Source organism: Lygodium microphyllum, chromosome 16, assembly GCF_053477565.2.
Source record: "Lygodium microphyllum isolate KBCC chromosome 16, Lygodium_microphyllum_v1.1.10, whole genome shotgun sequence".
NCBI classification, from domain to species: Eukaryota; Viridiplantae; Streptophyta; class Polypodiopsida; order Schizaeales; family Lygodiaceae; genus Lygodium; species Lygodium microphyllum.
This window is the reverse complement of record NC_141150.1, coordinates 20928245-20949891: the sequence shown is the minus strand read 5'-3', so window position 1 is coordinate 20949891 and position 21647 is coordinate 20928245. Positions and strand designations below refer to the sequence as shown.

The 21647-nt window shown below is 44.0% G+C and overlaps 1 protein-coding gene across 2 annotated transcripts; it reads right to left on the bottom strand.

Annotated features, from left to right (window-relative positions):
- Window positions 1-1106: 1106 nt before the first annotated feature.
- LOC148022600 (uncharacterized) lies at window positions 1107-21635 on the bottom strand. Of its 2 annotated transcripts, none has more exons than XM_087695557.1 (4): window positions 21455-21635; window positions 21290-21367; window positions 20969-21088; window positions 1107-1487 (listed from the first exon to the last, which is right to left on the bottom strand). In XM_087695557.1, exons 1-4 carry the CDS (start codon window positions 21455-21457, stop codon window positions 1419-1421), a joined length of 270 nt encoding a protein of 89 aa, XP_087551683.1. In that variant the 5' UTR covers window positions 21458-21635; the 3' UTR covers window positions 1107-1418. The 2 variants fall into 2 exon arrangements, with proteins under 2 accessions (XP_087551683.1, XP_087551682.1); XM_087695556.1 differs by having other exon boundaries at window positions 1107-1462; window positions 21455-21621.
- Between the last annotated feature and the right edge of the window lie 12 nt (window positions 21636-21647).

Below are 21647 nucleotides of genomic sequence, written 5' to 3'. Positions count from 1 at the left end.
ATCTCTCTTCCACTTGATCGCTTTACCAATTTCGACCTAGGTAATCCAGAGGAAGAACAAGAACTGCCATGAACCCTTTACATTGATCACTTTTCAAAGTGTTGTCTAGAGTGTGGAACCCATGACCTTGGTTTCATTGCACCATCTCTCTTCCACTTGATCACTTCACCAATTTCGACCAAGGTAATCAAGAGGGAGAACAAGGACCACCCTGATCCCTTTACAATGTTCATTTTCCAAAGCATTGCCCAAGAGTGCGGAACCCATGACCTTGGTTTCATTGCACCATCTCTCTTCCACTTGATCACAAAATTGTTGGCAATTCGAGCATTTTCATTGGTCTCCTTTTTACTTCATATTACTTTTTACTGATCACCACAAGATAACCAACCAAGAGGAAAAACACCATAAGCCCTTTACAATGTTTCATTTGCCCAAAAAGTGCCTCATTATCGTTGCCCGAGAGAGTGGAGTTTGTGACCTTGGTTTCATCGTACCCTCTCCCTTCCACTCGAGCACACAAGTGTTGGCAATTCAAGCATTTTTACTAGTTTTCCTTATTTTACTTCATATTACTTTTTACTGCACTTTGGAAGGATCATCAAATGATATTATTGTACTATTTATTGACCTCTCAATATGACAGGAGCATAGGCAATCTTGTGCTCTTATTTATTCAAGATCAATACAAATGATCTTTGAGCTTGTGGTGGCAGAGGTAGGTGTGGATCCGTTTGGCCTGCGGCAGGCTCTTGGTTTGTCTGCAGTCGTGCAGTAGAGCGACTAGGCTGTCCAGAAATTTGACAGGGAGTAAGACCATTAGCCACATGCCACCTTCGATTACTTAGCACGACTAGATATAAAGCATATATTATTTAGACAAAACTGACTCTGTAGTATTTTCTTCCAAGTTAAGTGAAAAGCACATAAACTGCCCATGATGCACTTCAGTTTGAGGTTATACATAGTTCTGGTGCTGTGATTTATGCCATAATGACTCCCACTGTTTCTACACATTTTGTAATGCCATGGGCACTGCAAGTGGGTTAGGAGAAGAAAAAAGAATAGGTAAACCTCTGAAAAGCAACATCACTATGGACAGCATACGTGAAAACTTGTTATGAAATTCAAAACCAAGGAACAATGAGTTGTCTTCTGAAACATTTCTATAGGTGTCATTTGCAGTCAGTCATTGACAGTTCTTGAAATTTTGACAGTAAACAGCAGATGTACATCTTTCAAAACCACATAATGTATACATTGCCTTGGCATCCTTTTGAGGTCCAAAAGGCTTTGTCCCATGATTCAAACAGTAAATTGTCCCTCAATCTTAAAAGAGTTTGCATGGCCACAAAAGAAGAAAAAGACCTTTTCAACACAGGTATCAATCAGTTTTGAGAGCATTCCCATCTGAGTGCTTATGGCTTAATGGAGCAGCATCTGCCTCTGATATGCCTTTCATCTGCAACAACAACAAAATCCACTCTCTTTTTTTTTTTTTCGTAATAAAATCCACACACACACACTCTCTCTCTCTCTCTCTCTCTCTCTCTCTCTCTCTCTCTCTGTGTGCGCTGTACCACACTTACACTATGTACTACCTATATATAAGAGGCTCTTGTACTCTCTTCCACTGCATCTGTGACTGAGTCTTGAGGATTAACCTGTCAACCCAAGTGAGCTGTGCTGATGTCATTGAGCTTCCTGTTGATGCTGCTGCTGTGAGCAGATTAGTCAATTCATGTGTGAGTCTATGCATGAGCAGTAGGCTCGGCACATTATTTGTCAGTCTTTATTTGTTGGTGCCTGATTTATTAGAGCCAGATTGTTGCCAACTAGGCATTTATTGCTGGCTGACCTATTTATGGCCCAACCTGATTGTATTATTCCCTTTTTCGTCTGGCCGACATTTTCAGGGTTATGATTATTTATAGGCTCCCTCCGATCATCATCACTTCAACGCAATAGTCTGGGCACATTATTTGTCAATCTGTATGTCGGTGCCTGATGTATTAGAGCCAGGCCAACTAGGCATTCATTGCTGGCTGACCTATTTATGGCCTGACCTGCTTATATTAAACCCTTTTTCAGTTGGCGGACATTTTCAGGCTTATGGCCTGCCTATTTATTGCTAGGCTCCCTCCAATCATCATCACTTCTCAACATTCTCTAACGTATGCAAGTCCTGTTGGAGAGAGGGAACCAATGCCAGTGCCTACTCAGCCGGTGAGCAACTTGGTATATAGATTCCATTTCCTGAGCATTCTTCTGAGTTCTCTTTGCACTGTGCAGTGTTCTTTCTTTCCTTTGCAGTTTCTTTCTTCTCTGTGTTGTGCAGCCTATTACAACAGATTCACGTGCTTCCATCACTGCACCCACTTCTAACATGGTATCAAACGTCTGTGTTCAGTCCTTAAATGTTGTTTTCTGCTGCTGCAGGTCTGCCATCACTGTCTACTGCTTCTTGCTTATCTTTCCCTGTCTGGTTGCTGCCCAGGCAACCTGTCCTTGACCAAAATCGACCTGTTTCCAACGATCTGCTTCTTGTGTTTTATCTACAGCAGCCTGCATTTTGATTTTCTGCATTATTTTATTTTACGTACCGCTGCATTTAATGCCTGTACTACCTGTGTTTTCCTAACAACTACGTTTTCTATATTCATTGCCTCTGCAGGCTGGGCAATTGTCTTTTCAGGCCTTTTCATCTTCAGACTGTGTTTGATCAGATTTTGTCCTTTTGCAGCAATCATTTTGCGATCAGTTGTTCTCTTTAATGCATGTGAACTCCTGCCAAGTGCAGTTTGTGCTGTGTTTTGGCTGTACTCTTGCTACCTCTTCTTTTCTTCATCTCCACTTCTTCTCCTCTCCAGTGGAACCTCCCCATTGCTCAACTAATGATAAGCTTCACGATCCTAATTACTTAAGCCTAGAATGCCATTATGAAAGCTTGTTTTATGCAAAAGCACTTGTGGTACCTGTTTTCAGGAGCTATTGTGCCCCCATATTCCAAATCCTCTTCCAAATGATTGGGACCATGACAACTACGAGGAAGCAGTTCTTACATGGGATTCCAATGATACACATGCTTATTTTGCTCTTCCCAAGTGAGTCTCTAGAGAGGTCCTTCCAGTGGTTACTTCCTATATGACAGCTTCAGAAGTGTGTGTGACAAGAAAAAGATGATGAAGATTTAGTGCTATCACTATGGTAAGAAGGTACAGCTATGTAAGGATTCCAAGGAAATAGTGATGCAAGGACATAGTGACATCATGAAAGTAGGAGGAGAAACAACAGCAAGATACGAAGGATACAAACTGATCTCATGAGTTCTAATCCTCTTGCAACTCCCAACTCTCATTCAAATCCTCCGACAAAGGCGAAGGATAAGGTACGGAAGGGCACATGTCACGAGGACGTGAAAATTTGATGCTTTGCTTATGTTTAATTGACATTTGATTAAAGGATCGATCAAATGTGCAATTAAAAGTTGCACATGTGAGGTGCAAGCTACTTTTTCACAGTTGAAGGCCAAAGGACCCTATGAAAAAGATGGGTGTCAAAGGCAAAAGTTATAACAAGTTACACTTGTTAGATTCTAGGTGAATTTTGGTGTCAGTTTGCCCCTAGGACCATTAATTGGCCATTAAGTGTCAGTGGTGACACTAGGGACTAGGCATTAATTAATGGATTAATGCTTGTCCAAGGGTCAATTAATGCATGGGACCACTTTGGGTTGCAAATGGCCTAGGCAATTAGTTTTTGGATGGGCAAGGTCAATTTTCTAGGCATGGATTAAGAGCTGAATTAATTTTCAAAATTAATTAATTCTCAAATTAATTAAATGGCTGGAAATTGCTGAAAATGGATTAAGAAAGCTGCCACTTGGCAAAACTTTCCCATGCAAGTGGGGGAAAGGCTAAATAGGGCTGAAGGGAGAGGGAAATCTCGTTTTTTCATTTTGGAGTTGTTGGAAAGAGGTGTTGGACTGTTGCTGCCAGCTTTTGGGGCCATTTCCCAGCCATTGGAGACCATTGTGGTGATGGAGATTGCATATTCTTGACCTTGGGAAGCTGGCAATTGCTGCTGATGCACTTTCTCCTGAAGATCACAGTCTCTGATGCTCCTATTGTTGTTGGTGCATCCGTTTGGGGCTGGTACAACAAGGCAGCAACTGATTTTGATCAGTTCTTCGCAACAAATCTCAAAATTTTCTCTCTCTACAGCATTCTTTCATCTCCTTCAACCTATGCTCAACCATTCTCAACAATTCTTAGCCATTTGGAGAAGATTTCAGCCATTTTTGGTGGGCTGATCTGTAATTTCTGCAGTAACTCCTAATTTACAGCAGAAATTAGGGTTTAGTAGCCACCTTGGGATCCATGCCAGAGATTGACGGCTCAAGGGACTGAAATCAGCAGTTGATTATCAGGGGATTTCAGGGGCCAGCCCATCCCGAATTGATTTGGGGCAGCATTTGGCCAACCAAGGGTCAAATTGGAGAAGAAGTCCTAGGTGAAATAAGAGGCAAATGACCCAAAAGGCTTGCTGGTCATTTATGACAGCAAGAGCAATTGGTTAGCAAGAGGAGATTGAAGAATCTCAAGTTGTACTCCTTCCAATTGAATGAAAGCTAAAGAAATACCGCAAGGGGCGCTAGTTTTGGGGCCAACAGGGAGTCTACTGTCCAAGAATGTTATGGTAAAGTGTGTATTTCATTTTATGTGCATTTATTTATTGCTATAATTAACTCTTAAATCAGGTTATTACCACCCATTCCAAGAAGGAAGACCGGTTTCAGCACATCTCCTATAGAGAAGGGGACAAGCATGGCTGCCACTCTCTGCACTACTTTCTAGTGTTGGTGCTATGATCATCCCTTACAACTCTCCACCATCGTAGAGGGAGTGTGTGAGGGTGGCAAGATAGAGCAGTTGGGCCTCATCTATATAGTTATACAAGTCCAAAGGACCTAGAGGAGGACTTCTACTAGGTCCTTGGACATCTAAATGGACGCTAGTAGCATTAGTCACACCGGTCATGAAGTGACTCGTTGCTAATGCACCAAGAGCACCTTGGGTTTAGAACAATCGAGTCCTATATTAGCACCAAGTCACTTTGGGTTTAGGGCAAACGAGTCTTACTCATAGAACTCAAGACCCTATTGTGCACATTCATTGCACTCTTCGACTCTTGGCTCATTGGCTAACGCATCCATACACCAAGATGGTGTGGGCTGGTGTGTTAGAGTGCAGCAATGCGGAAGTGTGGGACCAAGACTGAGAGAGAGAGAGAGAGTGAACACAGAGAGGAGAGAGAGAGAGACAGTGGAAGATGAAGATCTGCTGTATAAGGTATGCTGTATACAAAGATATGCAGATATGTACACGGGCGCAGTGCGTGTGACTGCGTGTCTCCACCTCGATGATGCAACCTGCTGTCCACCTCAAAGTACGCTGCAATCTCCCCGATCTCCTACTAGAATCTGCAATCGCAAGTAAGAAATAGTGTGTTGGCTGCCGGCTATAAATAGCCTGAGAAAATGCAATAAAATATAACAGGTCAGCTGCATTAAATGCAGCCGACCAATACAGATCTGACCGACCCGAACCAGATTGCCACGTGGCATTGGTGACGTGGCTGCCTGATCCGCACTGTCCAGGGGATGACAATCGCTAACACCCCCTCTCAGAGCCTGGACGAGGCATAAGGCTAAGGGATCTAGCATGTCTCCGAAGTAAAGCCTGGGGAAGCGCCTTCATAAACAAATCTGCAAGATTGTCCTCCGTCTTGCAGTACTCCACATCTATGGTCTCATCCAGAAGCTTCTCCCTGATGAAGTGGTACTGGATCTCTATGTGCTTCGTCCGGGCATGGAAAACAGGATTCCGTGCCAAGGCAATGCAACTCTCATTGTCGCATCGCAGAAAAGTAGGATGAGTCTGGGGGTAGCCAAGCTTCTCCAACAATCTCCGAAGCCACACCTCACATGTGGTGGAAGACACGGCCCGATACTCCGCCTCAGTAGAAGAAAGGGCTACCGTGGGCTGCTTCTTGCTACTCCATGAGATAACAGTAGCCTGTAGTAGACCGCCTCTAATCCACATCGCCAGCCCAATCCGAGTCGCTCCAACCTGCAAGTACAAGATCTAAACCACCTGTGCCTGCTGGATAATGAATCCCTAAGTCAGAGGTCCCCCTCAAATACCAAAGTATCCTCTAGGCAGCCTGCCAATGCACTGTCTGAGGTTCACTCATGAACCCCGCCAAGGGACCTACATCAAAACAAAGATCAACACGAGTGTTGAGGAGCCAAATCAATGATCCAATTAACTAACGATAGCGGGAAGCATCCGCCAAGGGAAAATCTGAATGTGAAGTGGCCTTCCAATTCGGATCCATAGGAGTAGAAATGATCCGACAATCCTCCATCGCAAAAGAAACCAAGAGCTCCTGTATATATCTATGTTGAGAGATGAAAATCCCCGTCTGAGATTGATAAATCTCATGGCCCAAGAAGAAGTGGAGTAGACCCAAGTCCGTCATCTCGAATGCCTGATGTAAAGCTGCCTTCGTCTCTTTGACCTTCTGTGCATGATCACCTGTGACAATCAAATCGTCAACATACAACACAAAAAGCACACAACCAGCCTCGGAAGTGTGTACATAAAGCTGCGGATCGGCCTTGGAGCGCCGATATCCCAACTGTGACTAAAGGAACGAGTCAATCTTCTCGTTCCATGCACGCGGAGCCTGCTTTAGGCCATACAAGGCCTTCTTTAACCTGTAGACTTGCCCATCTGAAGATCCAAAGCCAGGAGGCTGCTCTACATAGATCTCCTCCTTCAAATCACCATTGAGGAAGGCCGACTTCACATCCAACGGGTAGACAGGCCATCTCCTATGGCCAGCCAAGGCAAGAAAAGCTCGAATAGTCGCCATACGAGCAGTGGGGGCAAAAGTATCATGACAATCAATCCCTGGGCGCTGTGCAAAACCTTTAGCAACAAGGCGAGCCTTGTGCTCATCCAAAGAACCATCGCTAAGGTACTTGGTCTTGAAGACCCATTTGACGCCAATCACCTTCTTATGAGAGGGGCGAGGCACGAGGTACCAAGTGCCATTCCTCTCAATAGCCTCCAACTCGGCTTCCATAGCTTTCTTCCATGGTGCGGACTGTAAAGCCTCCTTCACGGAGGTGGGCTCTCGATCCTGCATAACACGGGTCATCAAACAATAGTTAGAGCAAACAAGCTCCGTAGAATGTGCCTAGTACCTCCATGACCGCCGTGGACTATCCTACGGCCCCCACTCCCCAAGGACCTCCTCGATCCCTGAATCTCGGAGTGTGTCACGGGCCCAACGAGGAGGAGGCCGGATCTCTCCTCGTCGCTCTCCATCAGCTAAAGACTCTGGGATATCCACCAGTGGTAGCTCCTCGAGGGTGACCGATGGAAGAGTAAACTCTGTATCTGAAACAGAATCGAAATCAAAAGGCGTTGGCTCCAAAGAAACTACCTCGGGAGCCCAACTCTCCCCTGGATCTCCAAGAACAGGATGCTCCTCACCCGTTGCTATGGCCGGAACCTCCACGAACCGCACATCTCGACCGGTGTACACATCCCGCTTTACGGGATCATACAAGCGATAGCCTTGGGACTGAGAGCTGTAGCCAACGAGCACCTGTCTTCGAGAAGCCGCTTCAAATTTATCACGATGAGTCTTGGGAATGTGAACATAGGCATCACACCCAAAAACCCTAAAATAAGAAACATCGGGCTTAGTCCCAAAGTAAGCCTCAAAAGGTGTCATCCCATCAACGACCGAAATGGGGAATCGGTTGAGGATGTGGACTGCAGTAGCCACAGCCTCGGTCCACAAAAACTGAGGTGTCTGTTGGTGCTCCATCATGATGCGCGCCGTCTCGATCACACTTCGGTTCTTCCGTTCAAGAATGCCATTTTCTTGAGGAGTGTTGGTGTTAGCAAACTCCTGGTGAATGCCTCTATCTGCACAAAAACAAGCAAACTCATGAAAAACAAATTCACCACCCTTGTCGAAGCGCAAGGTCTTCAATCGCCGGCCCAAGCGGTTCTTCTCAAAGAGAAGCCAATCCTTGAGGTAGGAAAAAGCCTCCAACTTCAACGCCAAGAAGTAGGCCCAAGTCATCCTGCTGTAGTCATCTACGATCAACATGAAGTACGAGCTTCGTTTCAAGGAATCGTTCCTCATAGGGCCACAAAGATCCGTAGATACAAGCTTCATCGGTGAAGTAGACCGCCGCGAAGCTTTGGTGGGAATCGCATCCCTATGCTGCTTCCCACGAATGCAGGAGACGCATGGCTGCTGGCTCACCACTATGTCCAGCAACCCTCGAACAAGTTGTCCACGTGACGCCCTCCGAAGATAATCATAGTTTAGGTGACCAAACCAAGCATGCCATAGCTCGAACTGTGTCTGAGAGGTAAGAAGAAGAGTAGGGAGAGCGGTAGAAGACGTCAATTTGTAGATGCCATTCTCCTCATATCCTGATGAGAAGACCTTCCTTGATCCACGATCAAGGACTCATACCGAATCACTGTCAAACTCCACCAAAAGTCTAAGTGAACAAATCTTATGAACCGAAAGTAGATAATATCCTAAACCTAGCACATGCAACACCTCTGAGATATGGGTACCACCAGCTGCATCTCACCCCGACCTGCAATAGACACCGAAGAGCTATCTCCAATGAGAATCTACCCACGCGAAGGTCGCAACTGGGCAACACCAACTAATGAAGGAGTCATATGCCAGGAGGCACCACTATCTACGATCCACTCTCGAGCCTATGGGGCTGTCATCGGCAGCATCAAAAGCCTTCGGTGTAGAGTCCTCAATGACTGCTAAAAGAAGAAACGCAGCTGATGAGGATGCAACCACCGCTCCAGAATTCTTCTAGTCCTTGTTGGTGTCCTTCTTGTCTTTGTCGGGGCAATTCTTCTTCCAATGGCCGGTCTTACCACAAATATGGCATGTTGATTCTTTTTCCTTGTCCTTCTTTGGCTTGTTATCCTCCTTCTTCTTCTTTTGGTCCTTTCCCTTCTTCTGAGAGGCTTAACCTGTCAATGCTTCCGACTTGAAAGCATGCTGTCCCTTCAGTTGTTCCTTGTGGTCCAAGACCATAGGAGCCAACTCTTCCCACTGCAGAATAGACTCACGCCCCGAAGCAATAAGGGCGGAGTAAAAAGCACCAAATCGTGGCAGCAACTGGGACAAGAGTGTGATCGCCATGTCTTCGGAGGAAATCGGATTCCCCGCATTCTGAACATGCATCTGAAGCTGTCTAAGCTTGTTGATGTGCTCCCGCAACAAAAAAGACTTGTTCACGGACAAGGTCCGCATTTACACCTCCAAAGAAACCCTCTTCATAAGGGTCATCCGATTATACATCTGGTCAAGCTCCAACCATATCTCCCGAGCCACCGTCAAGTGCTCGATGTAGGCTATCACGGCTATAGTACAAGACAGAAAAAGAAAAGAACAAATCTGGGCATTCAGTTTGTCCCAGTGAGACTGGGCCTGTCACAACTCTATAGAAATAGAATTTGTATCCTTTTTCATTAATTTATCTATATAATGATTTATTAAATTTGTTTCATTTGCACTAATTAGATATAAAGAAAAGTGCATTAGAGCTGGCCACTGATGAGTGGTCACAGGTTATGGTGGACCCACGCAGTGGGTTAGAGAAAAGATAGTTCACACTTCCACCTATATGGCCCGATTGGGCGCCTGTGACCAGAACTCACGTATATCAGGGTTAGACTCGCACACAGAAAGGATTGACGCCTTGAAGTGTGGGCTAGATCCACCAGAACAGACAGTTACAATCAACAAGATGGCATGATCATGAAATGCTTGTACAATGTGCATGTGTGTGCTGAAAGCTTAAAATGCACATTTCTTTACATAGGAAAGTCACATGAAGATTCTGATACCATTTTTGCGATGTACACGGAAAAAGCTTTCATATAACACCCATATTGGGGGGGTCCCTAAATTTTAGGAGCCTCGAAGTAGCCTAAAAATGCTAGTCCTAAAAAATAGGGATGTCATTCTAAAAATAGTAAATTCTGTACTCTGACTGTGCTTACTAAATTTAGTTGTTTCTATTCTTGACAGTATTCAGCCCAAAAAGGAATGCCATAGAGAAGAGACAAGACACTTGTCACACAAGTTTCCAAGTGTCCAACCACTTGTCACGAAGATTAATAGGCTCTCAATAAGGGATGAGTCCGAACTCTCTTCCAATGCTCGTGCAAAGTTGGTCAAGGCCCAATCTCATTGGGACAAATTGAATGCCAGGATTCGATATTTTCTGTTTCTGTCTTGCACCACAACTGTGATAGCTCACATGGCTAGAGCTTGATCATATGTACAACCGGATGACCCTAATGAAGAGGGTTTCTTTGGAGGTGCAAATGCGGACTTTGTCCATGAATAAGTCTTCTTCGCTTCGGGAACACATCAACAAGCTTCGGCAGCTTCAGATGCAGGTTCAAAATGCGGGAAAGTCTATTTCTTCCGAAGACATGGAGATCACTTTACTATCCCAGTTGCCGCCACGATTCGGTACTTTTTATTCCGCTCTTATTGCTTCAGGGCGAGAGTCGACTCTTCGGTGGGAAGAGTTGGTTCCTATGGTCTTGGACCAGGAGGAACAATTGAAGGGACACAATGCTTCCAAATCGGAGGCATTGGTTGGTCAAGCTTCTCAGAAGAAGGGGAAGGACCAAAAGAAGAAGAAGGAGGACAACAAATCCAAGAAGGACAAGGAGAAGGAATTAACTTGCCATATTTGTGGCAAGACCGGTCACTAGAAGAAGGATTGCCCCGACAAAGACAAAAAGATACCAAGAAGAAGGACACGAAGGACTCTGGAGCAATGGCTGCACCCTCATCAGTTGCTTTTCTACACTTAGCAGTCATTGAGGACTCCACCGACAACTTCTGATGCTACGATGACAGCTCCCCAGGCTCGAGAGTGGATTGTGGACAATGGCCTTACGGCACATGACTCCTTCCGTTGGTGTTGCCCATTTGCAACCTTCGCGTGGGCAGATTCTCATTGGAGACAGCTCTTCTATGTTATTGATATGGGGGGTGAGATGCAGCTTATTTCAGATGGACGTGGTGGTACCCACACCTCTGAGGTGTTGCATGTGCCAGGATTGGGATATCATTTACTTTCGGTTCATAAGATTTGTGCTCTTGGCCTCTTGGTGGAGTTCAACAGTGATATTGTTCGAGTCCTTAATCGTGGATCGAGGAAGGTTCTCTCTGCAGGGTATGAGGAAAATGAAGTCTAGAAATTGAAGTCTTCTTCAGCTCTTACTTCTCTTCTTCTTACTTCTCAAACACAGTCTGAGCTATGGCATGCTCAGTTTGGCAACTTGAACTACGAGTACCTTCAGAAGGCGTTGCGAGGGTCCTTTGTCCGAGGCTTGCCGGACATAGTGGTGAGCCATCAGCCATGTGTCTCCTGCATTCGTGGGAAACTGCATCGAGATGCAATTTCCAACAAAGCTTCTAGGCGGTCTACTTCACCCATGGAGCTTGTATCTACGGATCTTTGTGGCCCGATGAGGACCGAGTCCCTAAAGGGGAGCTTGTACTTCATGTTGATCGTAGATGACTATAGCAAAATGACTTGGGCCTATTTCTTGACTTTGAAGTCGGAGGCTTTCTTTCATTTCAAGGATTGGCTTCTCTTTGAGGAGAACCGTTCTGGCCGATGACTAAAGACCTTGCGTTCAAACAAGGGAGGTGAATTTATGTCTAATGAGTTTGCTCGTTTTTGTGCAGATAGGGGCATTCACCAGGAGTTTGCTAACACCAACACTCCCCAAGAGAATAGCATTTCGGAGCAGAAGAACCGAAGTGTGATCGAGATGGCACGCACCATGATGGAGCACCACAAGACACCTCAATTTCTGTGGGCCGAGGCAGTGGCTACCGCAGTTCACATCCTTAATCGATCTCCCACTTCAGCCGTTGACAAGATGACACCTTTTGAGGCTTACTTCGCCTGATATCTCTTATTTTGGGATCTTTGGGTGTGACGCCTAAAAGCGCATTCTGAAGACGCAACGTGATAAGTTCGAGGCAGCTTCCCGACGACAGGTTTTTATTGGCTATAGCTTCCAATCCCAAGGTTATTGTTTGTTTGATCCCGTTAGGCGAGATGTCTACACGAGTCGAGATGTGCGGTTCGTGGAAGTACCGGCCACAAAGAGGGGTGAGAAGCATCCCATCCTTGGAGATCTAGGGGAGAGTTGGACCCCGAGACAATTTCTTTGGAGCCAGAGCCTCTTAATGGAGATTCTTCTTCGGATTCAGAGTCTTCTTTTCCACCGGCCACCCCCGAGAAGCTTCTACCGATGGATGTTCCTGAGTCTTCAGCAGATGGAGGCATTGATTTCCATGATACTTTTGCTCCCCTTGCTCGTATGCCGACTATTCGAGCTATTCTTGCCTTGGTTGGCCATAGGAGATGGCCTATTTATCAATTATATGTAAAGTCGGTCTTTCTGAATGGTGACTTGCAAGAGGAGATCTATGTTGAGCAGTCTCCTGGCTTTGGATCCTCGGATGGCAAAGTTTGCATGTTGAAGAAGGCCTTGTATGACCTCAAGCAAGCTCCGCGTGCATGGAACAAGAAGATTGACTCGTTTCTTTACTTGAAGTTGGGATATCGACGCTCCAAGGCCAATCCGCAGCTTTATGTGCACACTTCCGAGGTTGATCGTGTGTTGTTTGTGTTGTATGTTGATGATTTCATTTTGACAGAGGATCATGAGGACAAGACAGCTTTACATCACGCATTCGAGATGACAGATTTGGGGCTTCTTCATTTCTTCTTGGGTCACGAGATTTATCAGTCTCAGAGGGGGATTTTCATCTCTCAACAGAGGTACATTCAGGAGCTCCATGTGACTTTTGAGATGGAGACTTGTCGGCCCATTACTACTCCTATGGATCTGAATTGGACGGCTACTTCACACTCAGATTCTCCTGTTATGGATGCTTCACGCTACCATCAATTGATTGGATCCTTGATTTGGCTTCTCAACACTCGTATTGATCTTTGTTTTGCTATGGGTCTTTTGGCAAGGTTCATGATGGAACCCAAACAGGTGCAATGGTAGGCTGCCTTGAGAATTCTTCGGTATTTGAGAGGGACCTCTAACTTAGGGATTTCTTATCCCGCAGGTACAGGTGCTACAGATCTGGTTCTTGCAGGTTGGAGTGACTCGGATTGGGCTGGAGATGTGGACTACCGACGGTCTACTACAGGCTATTGTTTTATCTTGGATACAGATATTATCTCTTGGAGTAGCAAGAAGCAGCCCATGGTAGCCCTTTCTTCTACTGAGGCAGAGTATCGGGCTACGTCTTCCACCACATGTGAGGTTGTGTGGCTTCGGAGATTATTGGAGGAGCTTGGCTGCCCCCAGACTCATCCTACTCTTTTATGGTGTGACAATGAGAGTTGCATTGCCTTGGTACGAAATCCAGTATTCCATGCCCGAACGAAGCACATTGAGATCTAGTATCACTTCATTCGAAGAAGCTTCTGGATGGAACCATTGATGTGGAGTACTGCAAGACGGAGGATAATCTTGCAGATTTGTTTACGAAGACGCTTCCTCAAGCTCTTCTTCGGCAGCATTCCACATCCCTCAGTCTTTTGATCCGTCTAGAATCTGAGAGAAGGTGTTAGACAATCATTTCCTGGACAGTTGGCAGACAGCAGCTTCCACGTCAACAGGTACAGTCGGCCAAATTTACTGCAGTCGGTTGCATTTAATGCAGCCGACTTGCTCTAATTATTTTCTATTTTTTCGGCTATTTATAGTCGGTTTCGTGGCTCACTCCAGTATTCGTTATTCAGATTCTGATCTTGAGATCTGTTGGCTGAGACAGACTGTGCTCGGACTGACAAAGATCGAGATCATCAAGTCGGAGACATACGCAGATATTTTCTCTGCCCCCTTGTGTATTTCTACACTCTTATACAGCATACTACACCGCAAATTTTCTACGTTTACACTGGAGATGTTGCAGGACAATGAGTCTGGCCAAGATAGAAGATGCACATGTGAGAATGCTCACGGAATAAAAGTCATTGTAACTGAGCCACATTACACTTTTGATGCGGTCGCAATGATAAAAGTTGCACAGAACAACTTGAGGAATGCAGGGGTCACCATCCCTAAAATTTAGGGAGTTACTATTTTTGGACCCCAAAATTTGTTCGCGTCATTGTCTTCGTTTTTTTGCGAGGATTAATTCTCTAGTTTGTGCTGAGGTCAAATTTTGCACCGATCATGGGGAGTTTTAGACTGGAAGGTTTAAATGGGAAAATTGTTACATATATGCCATGTGGCACAAATTCCCAAAAGAGAGAGAGAGAGAGAGAGAGAGCATTTTAAAAAAACGTAATAGGCATAAGGGGCAAACGGGTGAATGAAGTTTTGAGGAGCTAAGGGCAGATTGTTGCAAGAAAACCAACCATGGAGAGTACTTCTACATCTCTGACTCAAGCACAGAGGTAGAGCTTGCTCCCTTTGATTACCTCTCTCTCTATTCTCAGAATTAAATGCTTTGCATGATGGACTGATTCCATCCAAGGTACATTGCTGTGTTTTCTCTGCTCATGCTGAATAAGAACAATGAACTCTCTTCATGCTGAAGAAGAACAGTGAACTCTGCACATGCTGAATCGTAAGGACACTGAACTCTGCTCATGCTAAATAAGAACAGGAAACTCTGTTCATGCTGAATCAAAACAGTGAACTCTGCACATGCTGAATCGTAAGAGCAATGAACTCTACCCATGCTGAATCGTAAGGACGGTGAACTCTGCTCATGCTGAATAAGAACAGGGAACTCTGTTCATGCTGCATCAGCACAGTGAACTCTACACATGCTGAATTGTAAGGATGGTGAACTCTGCTCATGTTGAATAAGAATAGGGAACTCTGTTCATGCTGAATCAGAACAGTGAACTCTGCACATGCTGAATCGTGAGAACAATGAACTCTGCTCATGTTGAATAAGAACACTAAACTCTGCTCGTGCTGAATGAGAACAGTGAACTTTGCACATGCTGAATCGTAAGAACAGTAAACTCTACTCATGCTGAAGAAGAACAGTGAACTTTGCACATGCTGAACAGTAAGAACAATGTGCTGGGCAGTAAGAATAGTGAATTCTACACATGCTGTTCGCAAGTGATACATGCGATGGCACTAATAACATGGAGAATCTTGTTATCACCCTGTGTCATCTATTAGCATGTGTGGCATGCAATCAAGGTCACTTGCTTCTTTCAAGAGGGAGGTATGTCACCAGGCGGTAATACTTTTTACAGTTGCTTTTCTTATTTACTTCTATAAATATTTTATTTTTCTTTTCTTTTGTTGTTGCTTTTTACCCCCAAAGTTCTCTTGGAATAGGGATCTTTGCATGGCCAGAAAAGGCAGCCATTGGGACAAATTGGACTAATGGTCTACCTAAGCCTTAGGACCAGTTCCATATTGAATGGGCACTGAAGAATAGAATGTCAGTGGTTTGGGATTGTGTGCTTAGCCACTGGAGATGGTGCAGGACAATGAGCCTGGCCAAGATAGAAGATGCACATGTGAGAATGCTCACGGAATAAAAGTCTCTGTAACTAAGCCACATTACACTTTTGATGTGGTCGCAATGATAAAAGTTGCACAAAACAACTTGAGAAATGCAGGGATCACCATCCCTAAAATTTAGGGAGTTACTATTTTTGGACCCCAGAATCTGTTCGCGTCATTGTCTTCGTTTTTACCCGAGGATTAATTCTTTGGTCTGTGCCGAGGTCAAATTTTGCACCGATCATGGAGAGTTTTAGACCGGAAGGTTTAAATGGGAAAATTGTTACATGTATGCCATGTGGCACAAATTCCCAAAAGAGAGAGAGAGAGAGAGCATTTAAAAAAAAACGTAATAGGCATAAGGGGCAGATGGGTGAATGAAGTTTTGAGGAGCAGAGGGCAGATTGTTGCAAGAAAACCAGCCATGGAGAGTACTTCTATGTCTCTGACTCAAGCACGGAGGTAGAGCTTGCTCCCTCTGATTACCTCTCTCTCTCTATTCTCAGAATTAAATGCTTTGCATGATGGATTGATTCCATCGAAGGTACAATTATGTGTTTTCTTTGCTCATGCTAAATAAGAACAATGAACTCTATTCGTGCTGAATAAGAACAGTAAACTCTACACATGGTGAATCGTAAGGACAGTGAACTCTGCTCATGCTGAATAAGAACAGGGAACTCTGTTCATGTTGAATCAGAACAATGAACTCTGCACATGCTGAATCGTAAGAGCAGTGAAGTCTGCACATGCTGAATCGTAAGGACAATGAACTCTGCTCATGCTGAATAAGAACAGGGAACTCTGTTCATGCTGCATCAGAACAGTGAACTCTACACATGCTGAATCGTAAGAACGGTGAACTCTGCTCATGCTGAATAAGAACAGGAAACTCTGTTCATGCTGAATTAAAACAGTGAACTTTGCACATGCTGAATTGTAAGAACAGTGAACTCTGCTCATGTTGAATAAGAACACTGAACTCTGCTCATGCTAAATGAGAACAGTGAACTCTGCACATGCTGAATCGTAAGAACAGTGAACTCTGCTTATGCTGAAGAAGAACAGTGAACTCTGCACATGCTGAACAGTAAGAACAGTGTGTTGGACAGTAAGAATAGTGAATTCTGCACATGCTAGACAGTAAGAACAGTGAATTCTGCACATGCTAGACAGTAAAGGATGTTGATCTGGACATGCTGTATTGTTCCTATGCAGCTGGGATTTACTTAGAAGAGATGAAAACCAACTATTCACAGGTTATGTATTTTGAAACATTACCATTTTTGTAATTTTCTATCTTTTAATTGATAAAGAAATACCGAGAGGGGCGCCGGTCTTCGGGGCCAATCTGGTGTTGAGCAAGGGAGAGAGGTCTCTGTTTATGTGTGTGTGTGTGTGTAAAGTCTAGGTGTTAATTGAAAAAACTACCGCTTTATGTGATTCATAGACCAATTGCACCTTCACCCGCTTCGATGAAAATGGAAATGCCCCAAATTCAATTATTTGTTGGTCCCTCCACTTGAATAGGCTAAAAACAGCTTCAACCCTGTTTGATCCAAGTCTTGGAGCTTCCAATTTCTAGCACGATTCTCGAGGCTACTGCTAAACTCTAATTTCTGTTGCATATTAGGGTTTACAGTAGAGAATCTGAAATTTCTTAGCCTCCAAGGGTCCAAATGCTAAGATCTTCGAAGCAAGGCTGTGAAATGGCTGGAAGATGAGAGAGAAAGCTGTAGAGAGAGAAAATCCAGAGTTTTGTCGCAAAGAATGATTGAAAATCAGTCAAATACAATTGCTGCCCTGCCACAACAGCTTGTAGATACAAAGAACTGAAGAAAATCAATCATTTACATCTGCTGCCCTGTCTCAACACCCTGAAGATGCTGCCTCCTACTCTTGATTGGTCTTCTCTAGCCCTTGGCAACCTCAGAAGGTTCTGCAATGGCTGCAAATCAGACCAACAGTCTCCCCTCCCTCTTCCTTACAAACTAAATTTATAGAAATGCTTCTCTCCAGCCTCTAAAGACGTTTTTCAATCTTGCATGGGCATTTTTGACAAGTGGCAACCTTCCCAAATGATTATCGCAAAGAATGACTGAAAATTAGTCAAATGCAGCTGCTGCCATGCCACAACAGCTTGTAGATGCACAGAACTGAAGAAAATCAGTCATTTACAACTGCTGCCCTGTCTCAACAGCCTGTAGATGTCGCCTCCTGCTATTGATTGATCTTCTCTAGCCCTTGGCAGCCTCAAAAGGTCCTCCAATGGCTGCAAATCAAACCGGCAATCTTCCCTCCCTCTTCCTTGCAAGCTGAATTTATAGAAATGCTTCTCTCCAACCTCTATAGACGTTTTTCAGTTTTGCATGGGCATTTTTAACAAGTGGCAGCCTTCCCAAATGAATTTTCCAATATTTTTTATAATTAAATATTAATTTTCAGTCTTTAAATATTAAAAATTAATCTAATAACTATTTTGGTGCCCTGAAAATAATCTGACTGGCCAATAATTAAATTGGCTAGGCAACTTTCATTCCCGAGTGTCTCTGCGCTATCTTTGACCATCAGATTAACATTAGATACCATTAAACGCCACTTCTCTAGTGTCACCAACTGATACTTATGGCCAAATGGATGACCTAGGCCAACAACTAGCACTAGATACCACCAAGTACCTTTATAGCAACGTTTGCCTTTGACAACCCGTGATTTCTTCAGGTCCCGAGCCCGTAAATTTACTTTTAACCCCAGTTGCACCTCACGTGCAACATTTACTTAATCATGTGATTAAAATTAATCCACATGTTAAGTGAGGTTTCAAAAATACATGTCCTCATGACACTAGGCATCCTGAGGTTTTACCCCTCTTTCGAAACCTATGGAACCATCAGAATTGCCGCCTGAGCAAGAGCGTAGAAGCTAGTGTTTAGTGTGCATTTTCGGTATAATAGGGAACTCTAAGAGATCTAATACTTAGAGATTGCTTCCGAGTAGTAGTAGACATTGTCTAGATAATCCAAGAACCATTTGTGTTGGGGTTTAGCCATCAAACGATCAGCTTGTTACTGCTGTAATAACCAAGAATACACAAGGCTGAAGTGAGTTTGGAGTCCTATACAAGGCTTTTGTTTCCCTTCTTAGGTTCTATCAGTACATAGTGCTTTCGGGAGAAGTACTTAGGCTACTCCTACTAAGAAATCATCTAAACCTATTGACATTTGGATTATTTGGACTCTTTATCTTGGATGTACATCGCAGTTTACATATAATACATGCATAGTCTGAATCATTGAGCTTTGTATTTATCTTGTGTAAAGGCTTTGGCAGATTTGGCAGAAGGCTTTATGATTGGTTCATGATGTATAGACATGTCTTGAAGAGAACTTGATTTCCAGCATTCTTGGGATTCATTTGAATCTCCTCCCTATTCTTTTTCTTTTCTTCTATCTCCTATTCTCTACTTCCTTCTCTCTCTCACCCCCAGTGGATATGACCTTTCAACTAAAACCCCTCCGACACCGGTCAAGTCATAGGTAGCGGGTCATAGGTAGAGCTTGAGAACCTAACATCATTCCAACACCCTCCTCAACTCAACTCAACTCAAAGCCACAAAATGAGTAATGGGATTCAAGCTTGAGAAGTCAACCAGAATATCACTTGAGACTATGCTAGAGGGACAAGCTGATCATGTAATCAGGCCTGCTTGAGGAGTGAATACCAGGCAGCAGGCCGAAAATGCAAGGGTTGCACAACCTGCCACTGCTGTGAACTGCTAAAACACAGCAGTAAACTGTCCAGGTAGGGGAACAAACTGGCACACTGGCTAAAAGAAGGTATGGACTGCAAGCAGGCTGTCAAAATGCTGCAGAAATTGCTGTGCGAACGGAGGACATTCTGCTGGCAGCAAGTTGGCGATGCAGGGCTGACTGATGGGCCGATGGCAATGCAGGGGTGATGGAAAACACTTGAAACTGAGCATTGGCTTACTGGAGATGAAGCTGGTTATAGAGATGGCCAAAACAAAAGAATGCTGGTGATAAACCAGGCACGAGATGTTGACAATGGCATAGTTAAACTGTCCCTCTCAACCAAAGGACACTCTTATTCATAGACTTACTGGCTTGTTAGACTCACCTCTAGACTTTCACACATCCCAAACTTGAAAATTAAAAGCCTTAATGACCTAGCAAACTCATAGCTTTATATCCCTACTCAAATTGGTGTGTAAGAAGCCCTAACTTGTGAGTCATCCCAAATCTCCAACACCGAGTACAAGGCACTGACTAAGTGCTTGACGGCTCACATTGACCATTAGTCTCACAAATGTACATCACAATACAATCATGCCTATTGTGCCTAGTTTACCTAGGACTGCGAGATTTTTCACACTTACATGTCCACAAGTCTCAAGGTCCATGTCTCTAAATGCCAATGAACATGTGGCATCCCCTCCCACTTAGCTTGTTGGTGGTAGTTATATGGTGCCTTCATTTTGGCTGAATCATACTTCCATCAATGGAGAGGGATCTGCTTTGGAACAACTACTTCTGCTTCATATATCATTCTACTATCCAAATTGGAAATCCTTTTAGTATCATGTCTTTTCCTCATTTAGGAACCTTCCAACATTGCCGGTCAAAGCATAGGCAAGAAGCTCAAACAAGGGCATTTTTTAATAACCTCTAACATAGTTCAAATGGATTGCACACTGAGAGAAATATGCTCCCATTTGATTGTCACCCAGGCCCAATTTCAGCCCTCATCTAAATTGCCACATTTTCTATCACTATGCTTATGTGCTTTTAGGTTAAATTTTTGTAAAGCACCCATTCCATCATTTCTCCTACTCTATCTTAATGTTTCTCATATTTTCCTTACTTGCTTCTAGATTTAAAAAGAACCATTGAAAGAGACTATCGTTCTAATTGCGGTGATACAACCGTAAACTTTGGCGCTCTCACATTTTTCCCACTATCTTTGGCAATAACTAGAAAAATTCTCAAAGATATTCAACATAGCAATGTGTCAAGTAATTATGCATCACATACTGAGACAGCAGCAATAAAATGTATGAGCTTGCGAATATGGCATTGTCAGGCCTAAAATGCTAATCAAGCTTAATATAACTGTAATTGAAGTTCACTCAGAAGTACCGGGCCATAAGGAGGAGCATGCATAGCTTCACGATTGAACAATTGACTGTGGAAACACTAAACGAGGGACCTACATAACCTACAGGATGCAACAAAGATCATGGTAACTGCTAGCAATAAGAGATGTAAATACATCAATACCTGGTTTGCATTCTCATCGAGAGGTGCCTTTGCCGGTACATTTGCTGATCTGTAAGGGCAAGATGGTGGCGCACGCGCAGTGGGCTTGTACTCCCAGCCAAACAAACCATAGAATTTTTTCTAGAATCCATCACAATCAAAAATCTGAATCAGCACAAATAGGAATATGTGCACCGGCAACTCATGACATGAAAACCGATGTAAGAAACTTCATTATAAGATCTATGCAGATGTGATCAGTGCACGAAACAGATGTTTTATGGATGCAATGCTAAAATAAGGAGTAAGAAGAAGGCACGTAACGGAAGAGCCTGTACTTACCACGAAGAAGTCTAAGATCCTGGGCAAGACATTCAGTAAGGGTATGAGGAAAATGGGAAGCAAGCAGGCCAGGCAAACCTGCACCAAAAGAACGAGTAAGGGAATCGAAATGGTGCGGCAGACTGCAAAAGAGGCAACCGCTAACGAAAACGCAAAGACGCTCACCATTGTCGTCGATTGGCGAAAGAGCTTGGGAAGAAGTCTCTCTCTTTCTCCCTCCCTCTCTGCGTGTCTGCGTGCGCGGTATCCTTCGATGGGTCAAAACCAGAATAATTCCGAAACGGCAGTATTAATATTGCAATACTGAAAACCCAATACTCTAATCGAGCCCCTTCCTCATTATCTTGTTTCTCTCTTT

Bases quoted from the DNA above. Each gene is read 5' to 3' on its own strand.
- LOC148022600 (XM_087695556.1), bottom strand. The intron at 21,089-21,289 runs GTAAGTACAGGC...GATGGATTCTAG, and splicing joins GGATCTTAGACTTCTTCGTG to AAAAAATTCTATGGTTTGTT. The intron at 1,463-20,968 runs GTATTGATGTAT...TTGTTGTTGCAG, and splicing joins TCGATGAGAATGCAAACCAG to ATGAAAGGCATATCAGAGGC.